The following is a 13,802-nucleotide window of genomic DNA, read 5'->3' on the forward strand; positions in this document are numbered from 1 at the left end:
TTGTCGGCACCGTTGTAAGACTATTTTAGACCACTGACATAATGATGATATATAATAATAATTCAAGTAAATCCTTTGAAACTGAATTTTTTATTGAACATTCAACATTGCAAATGAAATGTGAAATAATATTCAAATATATAAATTATATATAATAAATAAAACAAATACATTTAATTATAACAAATTAATAAAAATCACACACAACCAAAACAATCAATTAAATAGACTCAGGCTGGAAAACAGAGCTCTCTCTCATATATATATATAAATAAATAAATATGAGCACACATTGTCTCACAAGCAAGATACAACTCCTTAAAACAACAGTCAAGTGTACAGTCCACTGTCCATACAAAGACCCAGATGCCTCAACAGGCCATATCCAAATCTGTATTTCAAACATTTCGAGCAAGGAACACCAACATGTTTGCATTGTCGGGCAAATGCATCTTTGATTTAAACTGTCGGGAAGGTGGACTTCCTGAGTCTATTGAGGGACCCCGGCCTACAACCTTCTTTTCTGAACTTTTGGTCGAGCTGCTAGGCAATGAAACTCTCCAATCCCCTCCCGAGCTGGACCGTGCACACAGAGCGCCGGCTGCTAGGCCGCAGCCAGGGGCGAGACCGCGACCTGTGATACTGCGGCTGCATCGCCACCAAGTCAAGGACCGGATTGTCCAGGAAGCCCGCAAGAGACGAGGGGATCTCCGCTACCGTGGGACACCAGTGCAGATCTACGAAGACTTCACACAGGAGGTCCTCGAACAGCGGGCAAAATACCGGGACATGTCAAAGCTGTACAACCTAGGCATCAGACCGGCTCTTCTGTTCCCTGCTCGCCTGTAGATCACACTTGGAAGCGGGGCTAAGAAAAGGCTCCCCTCGCCCCTGGAGGCTGTAGCCTTTGCAGCTGGCTATGAACGCGAGCCGGCTAACTAACCATTGATGTTGTGCTTTATGTTATTATCTTTTCTTTTTAATGACTGATTTTAAATGCCGTTTTCTTAATGTCTTTCATTTTTTGTAAAGCACTTTGAATTGCCTTGTGTTGAAAGGTGCTATATAAATAAACTTGCCTTGCCTTGCCTAGGCTAGTGGTGGCTGGGCTAGGCTAAACCACGCTAGCGCTGCATTGATGGTGGACTGGGTACGTTACAACCGTTATGTTGGGACACAATTGATTGTATAATCTAACATTACCTAGCCATGACAGTGCACAATGCAACATGTTGTTTACATTTATTTTTTGTATGATTACATTTTTATATTTACACTATATACCTGGGGTGTTTTTAGTTTTTTGCACTTTTCGAATGTCCTTGTTAACTCATGCTGTTCACAATTGTTTCTGGGCACTTTACAGCCGTCGTTCTGTTGGGACGTAATTTATTTTATCACTAACATTACTCTGCCAAGAAAGCACACAATGTGACATGTTTACATCTATTTTTATTTATTTTTTTTCATTTTTGTATTTACACTCTATACTAGGGATGTAACGATATATCAAATATCGCGATACCGCGGTAAATAAATGTCGTGAGACTGGCAAAATCTACCGCGATCTACCACTGTGAAGATGGGGGTGATGGAGCATGGGTTGCTGTGTAGGTGGGAGGTACAAGTGCTATACGAGGCCTCCATGAGACCTCCTTGCTGGCTGGGTTGAAGGTTATGGCTGTGGTGTAGCCTTTGTGCTGAGGTGTATCTTGACCTGGTGGCAGGCACAGATGGAGGTGGAGGCAGCTGGTCTGCTGGTCCTTGGTGGTGATGGCTCTGGTGAAGGCCCTTGAGCCACGGTAGATCTTGACCTGGGGGCCGGCACAGATGGATGTTCTGGCTGCTGGATAAACGCCGCCTGTTGGCCACTAGGCCCAGGCAGCTGTGAAACATCTCTGTAAAACAAATTAAAATGTAGGACAATAATTACAACTAATTTCAATGAAATAAAGTTCAAGTAAAATGTTGCTCAAGCACAAATAACAATGCACACATAAAATGAAAGTTTGGGAGGTTGGACAGGAGTCTCTCTCTCTCTCTCTCTCTCTCTCTCTCTCACACAGGTATTTCCAGTTACTTTACATTCAGTATAAAATCACAGACACACATATACATAGGCTACATCTTATTACAAAGTCTCATCTGTACAGGACGGTAAAATAATAACAGGCACACATATAAATAAATCTATGACAAAGTCTCATCTGTACAGAACAGTATGATAAAATAATCACAGGCACACATATAAATAAATCTATGATAGCCTCATCTGTACAGAACAGTATGATAAAATAATCGATGGCAAAAACATGTCTACAGCCACTGTAAATGTCTCCGTTGTGGGACGAATAAATGATTAATTTAATCATCTACACATGTAATCTCACTTTTACACACCAAAATAACGTTTGCTAATGGAGAGTCTATTTTGTCCCAAGAAAAAGTTCATGACTATCGATAAAGAAAATATGTCAATAAACCTATTGTTCATTTTCCCGGTATTCCCCACACATTGCCAGTACACTATTACTGTAATATTTACACTTACCCATGTCCAAATGGATCTATGTTGTTGTCTTTGTATTCTTCTTCTTCTTCAGAAGAGTCGAAGACTTCAGGTTCTGAGGCTCTATCTTCACTGCTGCTAGCGAAAAAAATCTCTCGCGAAGTCGGCAACTGTAACGTTTTTTTTTGCCATTTTCTCTGTCTCTCTCTCTTTCCTCACAGACGTAAACTGATGGGAGACACGTTGTTTATGTTTTTTTTACTTGTTGGGTAGGTCCTTAGTGATTTCTCGAGGTCCATTGGTCATTTCAGATCATGATGGCTGCCGGCCGAGATTTCCTTGACGGACACACGAATCCACCAATCCCACACAGTGTAAAGTCAAGCTGCTTTGAGCGGCCATATTGGCTGCTGTGCCCTGGTTACAGTCTCACATGGGATACCGCTGGAAAGATAATCTTCCAGCGATTCCGCGGATATCTGAATCATATTTCTACTCCTTATAATCGAAAACATATGATTAATTACGTAAATGATGCGCGTCCACCGACTCCAGAGGGTTAAAGAACGGATGGGGCTCCAAACAGTACTTGACCTTCTCCTAACAAGAGAGGCTGAACGACTCCTTCTACATTCACGAGGGTCTATATATGAACATGGTCCTGGCCCACCAACTAAAGCAGGGGTCGGCAACCTTTTTGATATGAAGTGCCATTTAAAAAAAAAAAATGTTATCAGCGTGCCAAGGATCAAGAATTATCAACGTGGGGGGGGGGGGGGGGGGGTTGAGGAGCTTGACGCTCGTCAACTATCACCCGGAGGGCGGGGGAGCCTCGCTGCGGGGAAGCAGTGTGTGGACCTGTCAGCGCAACTTACATGATGCCGAATTTAACAAACACATTTAAATAATTGGTTTAAACGGCATAATAATAAGGACGATCGTCCATCCTGTGATTCTCCAGAACACCCAATTTATGATATAAGGGTCACGCAGAGTGAGATGAGGTCGCTGTCCCTTTAAGAGAGAGAGAGAGAGAGAGAGAGAGAGAGAGAGAGAGAGAGAGAGAGAGAGAGAGAGAGAGAGAGAGAGAGAGGGGGCTTTCAACTAAATACACAGCCACGCAAAAACTGCGGCATTTTCACAGCTCCTTATGGGTAGGCCTACTGCAATTAGCGAAGTGCTTTCCTCCGTGGTGAAACGATTAGCATTGCACTACAGAGGAAAGCGGTAGAAAGTCACCTGGAGATAAAGAGAGCGGGGCTCCGTTGCGTGCATGGCTTCCTTCAGCAGGTAACGGGGAGACACGCTCTGGCGGCGGTCTCGTTCAGGATCCGAAAATACAATTTAAATATTTTGCAAACTTATTCCACTTATTCCTAGTGTGCCACTGGTTACGGTGCCGCGTGACAATGCTGGCACGCGTGCCAGGGGTTGCCGACCCCTGAACTAAAGGCTAGGATGGCCTCGAACCAAATCACCCAGATTCGGGACGGGTTGGGCTCTCTCACTTCTGACCCTGGAGAGATTAATAACATCTTTAAAACCTACTACTCTCTTCTCTACAAGTCTGAATCCCCTGATAACGAAGATCAGCTACATACATTTTTGGATAAATTAGATATGCCCAAGATTTCGAATAACGACCAACAGACACTAGATGCCAACCTGCAGCTCGCTGATATTAAAGAGTAAAAATACAGTCCATTAAAAATGGCAAATCACCAGGAGCTGACGGATACCCGGTAGAATTCTACAAAAAATTCTCAAATAAACTGTCCCCATTATTATTAGATATATTTAATTTGTCGTACGACCAAGGCTCACTGCCGCCCACCCTTATGCAAGCCTCTATCTCTCTGATTTTTAAGAAGGGCAAGGACCCGTTGAGCTGTGCATCATATCGCCCAATCTCGCTCCTGTCTGTAGATGTGAAAATATTTGAGAAGATTTTGGCTCGGCGTTTGGAATCTATTATACCGTCCATCATTTCGGAAGATCAGACGGGAATCATAAGAGGGAGGCACTCCTTCACAAATGTCCGAAGACTTCTCAGCGTCATCCACAGCCCGCCTTCTCCTGCTGAACCGGAGGTTGTCATATCTCTTGATGCTGAGAAGGCCTTCGACAGGGTTGAGTGGGCCTATCTGTTTTCTGTCCTTAAACAGCTGGGCTTTGGTCCAGGCCTCATCTCCTGGGTTAGACTTCTGTACTCTTCTCCTCACTCCTCTGTATGTACGAACACCCAGCGCTCCAAATTCTTCCCTCTTTTCCGCGGGACGTGTCAGGGGTGTCCACTTTCCCCACTACTATTTGCAATTGCTATCGAGCCATTGTCGATTGCTCTAAAAGCAGAGAGAGGAATTAAGGGGATTCAGAGAGGGGATATCGAACACAGGGTCATATGCTAACGACCTTCTTCTGTATGTGCGCAATCCTATAGCTAGTAATCCACACATAATCCTCCGTTGTCGTTGCCTTTTAGAATATCCAACTCAGGGTTTAAATATCTGGGCATTGCAATCACGCAGTCTTTTAGTGCACTACGGGAACAAAATCTTACTGTCCTGACGGCAACAGTCAAATCTGTCCTACAAAGGTGGGGCCATCTGGCACTCACTTTACCAGGAAGAGTTCAGACGATAAAAAATGTACTGCCCAGATATCTATACATCTTCCAATGCCTACCTATTTTTTTGGCCTAAATGTTTTTTCACTGCTATTGATAATATTATTTCCTCATTTATTTGGGCTGGTAAACATGCAAGAGCTAGTAGAACATTACTTCAGAGGGACAGGTTCCTGGGCGGGCTTGGTTCACCTAACCTTATGGGTTACTACTGGGCCACAAACACACGCAAGATCATGCTCTGGTTCACTTCAGCCCAGAGTGACTGGTGTCTTGTGGAGGCCAACTCATGTAAATCCTTTGAAACATAATTTTTTATTGAACATTCAACATTGCAAATGAAATGTGAAATAATATTCAAATATATAAATTATATATAATAAATAAAACAAATACATTTAATTATAACAAATTAATAAAAATCACACACAACCAAAACAATCAATTAAATAGACTCAGGCTGGAAAACAGAGCTCTCTCTCATATATATCATATATATATATAAATAAATAAATATGAGCACACATTGTCGCACAAGCAAGATACAACTCCTTAAAACAACAGTCAAGTGTACAGTCCACTGTCCATACAAAGACCCAGATGCCTCAACAGGCCATATCCAAATCTGTGTTTCAAACATTTCGAGCATAAAATGATAAAATGATAAGATAAAGTGATCTACGTCACTTCAAGCCCTCACAATTCACATCTAACCCCGTTGTAATTGGCACTTTAAAGATCTGGGCACAAGTTAGACGTCACTTTGGTTGGCTTACTCTTCCTCAAGCGACTCCTGTCTGTAACAACCATCTATTTTTACCAGCCACAATGGACCCCCAATGTTCTCACTTGGAGAGGGAAGGCCTCCGCTGCATAGGGGAGTTATACATTGATAGCCTGTTTGCCAGTTTTGACCGACTATGGGTTGCCTTTAATTTAAAAGGATCTGATTTCTTTAGATACTTTCAACTACGGGATTTTGTTAAGACACTCTCCACAATTCCCCCAATCCCTGCCTCCCAGTGGAGTGGATCTTGTACTTAGAGCAAGAACTTTGTCTAAGCGCCATGTCTCTTATTTTTATGATCTTTTTTCTCCAGTTGATGAATGTGCCATTAGTAAAATTAGAACTAATTGGGAAAAGGAACTACATTTCACCTTCTCTGATGACTTTTGGAAGGAGGCCCTGAGAGCCGTCAACTCATCCTCCAGTTGCGCTAGATTCAGCCTAATACAGTTTAAAGTTCTCCATAGACTACATTATAGCAAGGCTAAGCTCTCCATGATTTACCCAGATAGATTAGATGACAGGCCCCCTTTGACCTGAGTCACATGTTCTGGTCGTGCCCTAAATTATCTAGTTTCTGGCAATCTTTCTTCGAATGTATTTCTGAAATTGTAGGTCTAAAAATCTTTCCATCCCCTCACGTAGCTATTTTTGGTAGGCCCCCAGATGAAATCAACATTACAACATTACAAACACTCAAACCAATGTCATTGCCTTTACCTCCTTGATTGCTCGTAGGAAAATCCTTCTTTTGCGGAACTCTCCTTTACCTTCCTCTTTTAAAATGTGGCTGAGTGATACTATGTCTCTTCTAAAGTTGGAAAAAATTAAGTTTTCTCTCCGTGGGTTCCTCAGATAAGTTTTACGCTCACTGGAGGCCACTGATCAGCTATGTAGACCGCCTTCCCCCTGATATTTGGTCGCTGTAGGGATTCCCCTTTATCTGTCTATAATTCCGATATGATTACTCCCCTGTCCGCAACACATGCAGCCCGTGTGACATCCCTGGATATGTGTTAGTGTGTGTGTGTGTACATGTATGTATGCAGGTATGTGTATGTGCATGTATATTATTGTATCTATCATTTTGTATCTAATTGATGTACTGTTGCCTCAGTGCTCCGGGAGAGGGGTGGTTGATACAAATATTTTGAGAAAGAAAAAGAGTCAGGCAATTTTGGCTTCTTGCGCAACTGAACAACTTTCATAGGAATGAACGGGGTCCCTCCTCCAACACTGTATCCAGTTCTCTTTATACATAAATGCCCATACTGAGCTGTGAATACAAGGATTTGCGGCGATTGCATATCTGAACACTGTGCAAAATGGACTTCACATGAGCAAGTGTACTATGTTTTATTGCATAGTGCAATTAATCATATTTGAATCTCGATTACGATTTTGACTAGCAGCGATTACGAAAACAACGTAATCGAGATAAAACAATTATTTTGCTGCGTGCACTTTCGCCCCTCCCTAAAAGCAGAGATGGGGTCGTTACTAAAGAAATGTAATATATTACACATTACTTTAAAAAAAAAAGTAATATATTACACTACTTCGTTACTCTCTACATAAAGTAACTTGTTACTTTACTCGTTACTTTACTCGTTGCTTTACTCGCATGCGTGCATGCATGCATGCGTGAGTGGCAATAACTCTCCTTACCAGCAGGCGGCGGTAGTGTGTATTCGTTGTTCAAAAGAGGCAACAACCGGAAGACAGAGAAGAAGAACAGACTATGTGATATAAACAAACAACAAATAGCGTGTGCGCTAGCTTCACCTTAGCATGTGTTCTTTGCAGGTGTTTGTTGAGGTTTGACGTGGTGTTTACAGCAGTGGATAACAGCTTCTGGCCTGGACACAGTTTGCACCTCACCGTCGCATTCCTGTCTATTCTTCGGACAAACTCAAAATAATGGGCATACCTCCACCCCTCGAAAGTTATCGCTGACTCAGCCATGTTTATGCAGCACTGCACGTGGAGATGTGGACGCGCAGATTACATACATATAAACCTGCGGCGGAAACCCCTCTTGTCTGTCAGTGTGATTATGACTGATTTTAGTAAGTAACGAAGTAACGCCTGTCGGGGCAATGTTAGCAACTGTAGTGTGATTACTGAATTATAAAAGTAGCGCGTTACATTACTCCGTTACCGACAAAAGTGACTTTGTAACGCGTTACACCCAACTCTGCCTAAAAGCCCTCTCAACCAGGTTGTGAGTGACAATAGTTGTGTGAGTTCAGCGCGAGCGAAGATGGCAGAACAAGAGCAACTTGTGAACAAGAAAGGTAAAACGAGTTCCGCTGTTTGGAAATACTTTGGGTTTAAGGAGTCCGACGTGGAACAAAATACAGTGCAGCAGGGGCGGACTGGCAATCTGTGTGTTCTGGAGAATCACAGACGGCCGGCTCGGCCAGCTTTTCATAAATGTCATTATTTCAGACACAAAGATATAACAGATGCCATCACATTCTACATAGCTAAAGACATGTGCCCAGTTAGTACGGTTAGCAACTGGTTAGCACTATGGACAACTGGTTAACACTATGGACAAGCGGCATCATTTCACCAGATCTGCACTGCCTGCCCTATATGACAAATGCCGTGGGGAAGTTGAGAAATATGTGGCTTCAGCTGAATACTGCAGATGAGTTATACTTAAAGTTCAGGGTAATCAACTGTTAAAGATACTATTCAAATTATTAGGGCCCGAGCACGGAGCGCTAGGACCCAACGGCGTTCTAGCACGAAGTGCGAGGAACCTATTGTTATTGGAGGAATTCTTCTTATTTTTCTGCTGGCGTTTCCTGTTTTTGAGGTCTTTAGGATGCTTCAAAAGTTGGATAATTTTGCACAGATTCCAGAATCGGTGAAAACTACAATATTCTGGACTCAATGTGTTCAAATTGTCTAGAATGCTCTCTAGCGCCACCTATGGCCATTTCCATTTTTGGAAAGATGTACAAAGTCGCACCGTAACTCCGAATGACCTGAAATGTTGCACAATCATTCGGGTGGACCTGCTCTACATATAATCTGCTTGAACCCCTAAGCTCCGCCTACTTTATTTATTTTTTAATTAGCATAATTTCAAAAACAGTTAAATATTCACTAAAATTTCAAAAAAAGATTTCAACACCAAACTCAGTATACTGCATCGCTGGAGAGTCAGACACATCATCGTAGGAAATGAGCATGTTCAGTCGATAAATATGACCGTCATTACTCTAAACGTGTTTAGAAGCCGGGACTTAGATAGAAATGCTCATAACTCATCAACAATGTACCAAAAAAACACACATTTTGGTGGTAAGGTTCCGTTTGTATTGGGGAATAGGCACAACAAGTAATTTTTATTTTGGACAATATGGGGCGCCAAAAACATGACAAATGTATAACTCATGAACTGTTGGACGAAATAATTTTTGTTTTTTTTAGACATACATTGGGGATGAGTATGAACTTATATTTAAAGTGTCACAACGAATGACAAATGTGGGCGTGGCCTGTACGTTTTTTTTATGATGATGTGCTAAAATGTGCTTCGGAATGCAAAACTTGGGAGCCCACAACCTTTTCGAGAATGTAAAAAAAAAACGTAATTTTTCCAAAAAACTGCTCACTAACGCCCCCTATTGTGTGGTAGTCACATATAGTTTCTCAGAACTTGACGAATTTTGGCACAGGCATTCCTCATGGAGTTGCGGACATATTTTTAAATAGCTTTTATTTGCCCCGCACCCCAGGAAGTCGGCTATTTTGAAAATGTGTGTTTTTCATGCATTTTAAGCACATTCTTGCGAACTCCTCCTAGGGGAATGATCGGAAAAATTCCAATCCAGCACAAGTTCAACCCCTATCCAATATAAAGCTAAATTGAGAAGAAAATGTTTGATAGCTCAATCATGGAGGTCGTAAGCTAACAGCGAATACACAATTTTTGACGATTTACATGTCGCAAATTACACCAAACTAGTCGCATATAGTTTTTCCGATATTAACAAAATGCTGTATACACATTGCTCTTATGATTGTGGACATATTTCAAATTGTCTTCCATTAGCCCCGCCCCCCAGAAAGTCGGCCATTTTGAAAAATGTGCGTTTTTCATGGATTTTAAGGACATTTCTGCAAACTCCTCCTAGGGGAACGATCGGAAAAATTCCAGTCCAGGACAAGTTTAGCCCCTATCCAATATGATGCCCGCTCATCACTGCGCGCACAAGTGCGAACGCAGTTTTAATTATTATTATTTATTTTAAAGTTCTATAAATGGATGTTTTAAAAGTCAATGAATAATCATATTAAATAATCGTGATATAAATATTGACCAAAAATAATCGTGATTATGATTTTTGCCATAATCGAGCAGCCCTACTATGTTTCCTGTTTATTCCATCTCTAAAATATTTGTTTCTAAGTTGTGATGGATGTGTTCATCATGGTGTAGGGGTGTGCTCTCCAGTGTGGCTCTCTGTCACACTCACCTTGTGCAGTCCCACAGAATTGTGGCGGGTCAGCGTGCAGAGCAGAGCCGGGGGGGGCAGAGCGTCGGTGTCTCTGCAGCTGGTGCTTCAGTCCGGAGAAGGACTGTGAGGGGCGATGTTCACCCAGTGGCTCGATGAAAAGGCGCTCCTCTCCGATCTGGATGAGCCCAGTCTGTACGAGACATCAAAGTGTGATTGCCATTAGGAGACTGTTCTACAGTTGAGAAAAGTATCATTTTAACAGCTTGTATGGTGAATGGAGTGTGTTTAAATATAATGCAACCAGCAGCATTGTTTTGCTGTATCTTATTTTCCCTAATGATCACTTATTAACCTGTTAGGCCCCAAGCCTGTTTTTCAGATTTCAGGCTCGAAAATGACATTCCCAGAACAAATTAGCATATCTTCCCTTCTAAAAAGGGTTAAATTAATAATCCTTTTTCTCAAAGTAATGATAAACCTGTGAGTTGGATGTAGAAAAGTCACAATCAATATAGATGTTTTTTATTTTAAAGAAAATTCAGATTGAACATGGTAAAAAACTGTAAATTATAGTGTCCGTCCAAAAACTATTTTGTACTTATAGTGAAAACTAACCTTGGATGATGGGTTAGCAGACTAAAAGCTTTAGGAATCCAAAGTACAACATATAATATTTACCCTGTATCAAGATCAGTGTTGGGCAAGTTACTTCCAAAATGTAATATATTACATATGACTTATTACTCTCTTTTGAAAGTAATAAGTTACATTACAATATTACTGTCTCTGAAATGTAATGAGTTACACTACTTTTTTGTTACTTTCACCAAAATAACCGCAAAAGAATAGCTAGTTATTTTAAATGCTAAAATGTAGTTTAGTGCAGCTCATTATACATCCAGTGAAGGGCAATGTGGTATAGCATAACAACTGTGTAGGCCCTTAAGGCTACTAACAACTTGTATTACACGGCTTAGTTGAATACTCGATTCTGATTGTAAATTGTTAACATGTGACACATTGTTAATACAGTACAGACCACTGTCAAGGACTATAATGAAGGCTGCTAAGGAGGATCAAGAAAGAAAAAGGGAAAGAGGTTAAAAGACGGAGCGCTGGACGTCAGATAAATCACCAGAAGAAGGCAGACATGAAGTAAACACTAACAGGAAATGGAATGGGCTCTGTAGTTTGTTTAATTTATGGCCATGTACAGGCCCGGTTCCAGACCAAAATGACTCAGGGTGCCTCTGAGATTACAGGGGGTGCAGCAGTAGTAGGTTTACATGAGCAATAGTGGCCGGCAACAGCAATGAAAAATAGCATTGATGGTCCCCAATGAACAGATTATGGCATTTGTTATGTTTTGAAACCAAGCAAGTGAGAACATTTCAAGTGTGTTAAAAGTGCAATCCTGAAATATTTCATAAAGTCCAAAGTGGACTATGGCAAAGACTGTTTTTGCACAAAAGCTTCAAAACTGTACTGATAAAACAAATGAGAAGATATTGCAAATCATGGCAAATATTATTTGAACCAGCTCATGGTTTGAAATGGCAAACATTGAAAAGCAAAAGTATTCTTAAAACCATGTACTAAATCATCACTTTGGTCCCATCACATACTCTGGGAAGAGAATATTTACTGTGCTTGAAAACTGGCATCACATCATCATGTGAGGTTGACTTTGTGACCTGGAGAACATTTCAGCTGCAACATTAGCTTGTTGATAAGCTTGGGATATGAGATATTTTTGAAGCCATTCGTGGTGAAGGCATCTGTGCTATTGTATGCATTATTTTTGACCCAACATTTCTCCAGACATAGCAGAATATGGCACTATTTTCACATGAATATTCTACCCATTGTCTATTTTTATACCACGAGCTGCAAAATGAGCGCCTAACCCCACTGTACAGATGGGTACTTGTTTAGATATACCTGGGCAGGCTCTGTTTTGCCGTGGTATCCTGGCATCTGCGGGCCGCAGAGGGGCGGCGTAGTTTCGGGCGACGAAGACTGCTGCTCCGGTGTTGAGGGCGGCGAGTCAGGCGGGAGTAAGCTAGTGTCCACAACGGAGGGTTGTGAACGTGATGTCCTCATCTGACCTGTTTCTACTGTCTGCAGTAGATGCAGTGTTGCTGGCGTTTAGTGATGGTTGCTTTAACAATTTTTGTATAAATGATTATCCAAAGATCAGATGTGTGTCACTGCTGTGGAAGCTCTTTGGAAATGATGCAAGCGCAGCGGAGCAGGTCACGCGCACCTGACACAATTTGTTGTTTGTATTTTTCGCTCCGTTCTCTTTTTTGAATGCCTGCATAACGTTCAACTTCCCCGAAGATCTCGACGCGAAGCCTGAAGGGTAAACACCAGGTTTACTAATCTACCCGCACAATTTGTCTCGGGTGTCGGAATGTCTCGCTATGTTAGTACATTCTTAAAAAACAAAACACCATTTCATTTCGGGTTAAAATGTGTTGTAACTGTGTTACTGAGGATTGTAACCGGTAATATATTACCCACATTTCATTAGTATTGCGTTACATTACTTCGTTACAGCAAAAAGTAATATATTACTGTAACTCCGTTACTTTTGTAACACGTTACACCCAACACTGATCAAGATTGATGCAAAACAAGTGATATTTGACCTTTTTAGACAGATTTAGCAAAGAAAACCTCTTCTGGGGCCATTTGGGGGGATTTTCCATATGTCTGGCCCCCCTTGTTCGATTTTGACATGTGACATCTCTTTCTGGCCGTTAGAGCCAATAGAATCCAAGGGAAATCGTCCCGCACACACTAATGTTAAAAAAAAAAGTACAATCTCTGCGCATGCTAGCTTGCAGCACAGGGGAGAAATATCCCTGCTCTGATATAAAGCAACTGAAAAGCTGTTTTATTGCTTATGGATTATCAGAACATTTCAAAGGGGACGCAGTCACATTCGATAATAACCTATGGATTAACTACAGCATCATTTTTTATCGTTTTAATGCCATTGAAGACCAGTTTAGACCAGACAAAGACGAAGGTAAGCCATGTTAGCGTTGTGGGCTACCTAGCGCCACTTGTTTTGATGTGCGTTTTTGTTGATACCGTCGCAAGTTTGTATCTTTCAGTGTTGAGGTGGGCACCGTTAGATTCTGTGTCTCCTTGCGATCCTAAAAGATGTGTTGGATGTGCACCTAGGATAAGTAATAGGGGAGCTTGGAGTGATTATCGGTGCAGTAATAGGTTAGCATTTTTCACTCAGGGGTCATTGAGATGCTTCTTATGAGACTTGTGTTTTGTTTTGGTAACGTCAGTTAGCTGAGATCGTCAGTTAGCTGAGATTATTCCCGTTAATCTGGTATAACACATTAATATGTTTTTAAATATTAAGATCCCCTGAGACAC

At 41.5% G+C, this 13,802-nt stretch overlaps 1 protein-coding gene across 1 annotated transcript in view; it reads right to left on the minus strand.

Moving 5' to 3' along the window:
- adamts17 (ADAM metallopeptidase with thrombospondin type 1 motif, 17) overlaps window positions 1–13,802 on the minus strand; it is a 308,092-nt gene that overhangs the window by 265,189 nt on the left and 29,101 nt on the right. Inside the window, exon 3 of the mRNA XM_079665712.1 lies at window positions 10,419–10,590. Within this exon, the coding sequence (XP_079521838.1) occupies window positions 10,419–10,590 (172 nt within the window). The remainder of the gene's footprint in view (window positions 1–10,418; window positions 10,591–13,802) is intronic.

The sequence above is a fragment of the Notothenia rossii genome (genome assembly GCF_949606895.1).
Source record: "Notothenia rossii genome assembly, chromosome: 2".
Lineage (NCBI taxonomy): Eukaryota > Metazoa > Chordata > Actinopteri > Perciformes > Nototheniidae > Notothenia > Notothenia rossii.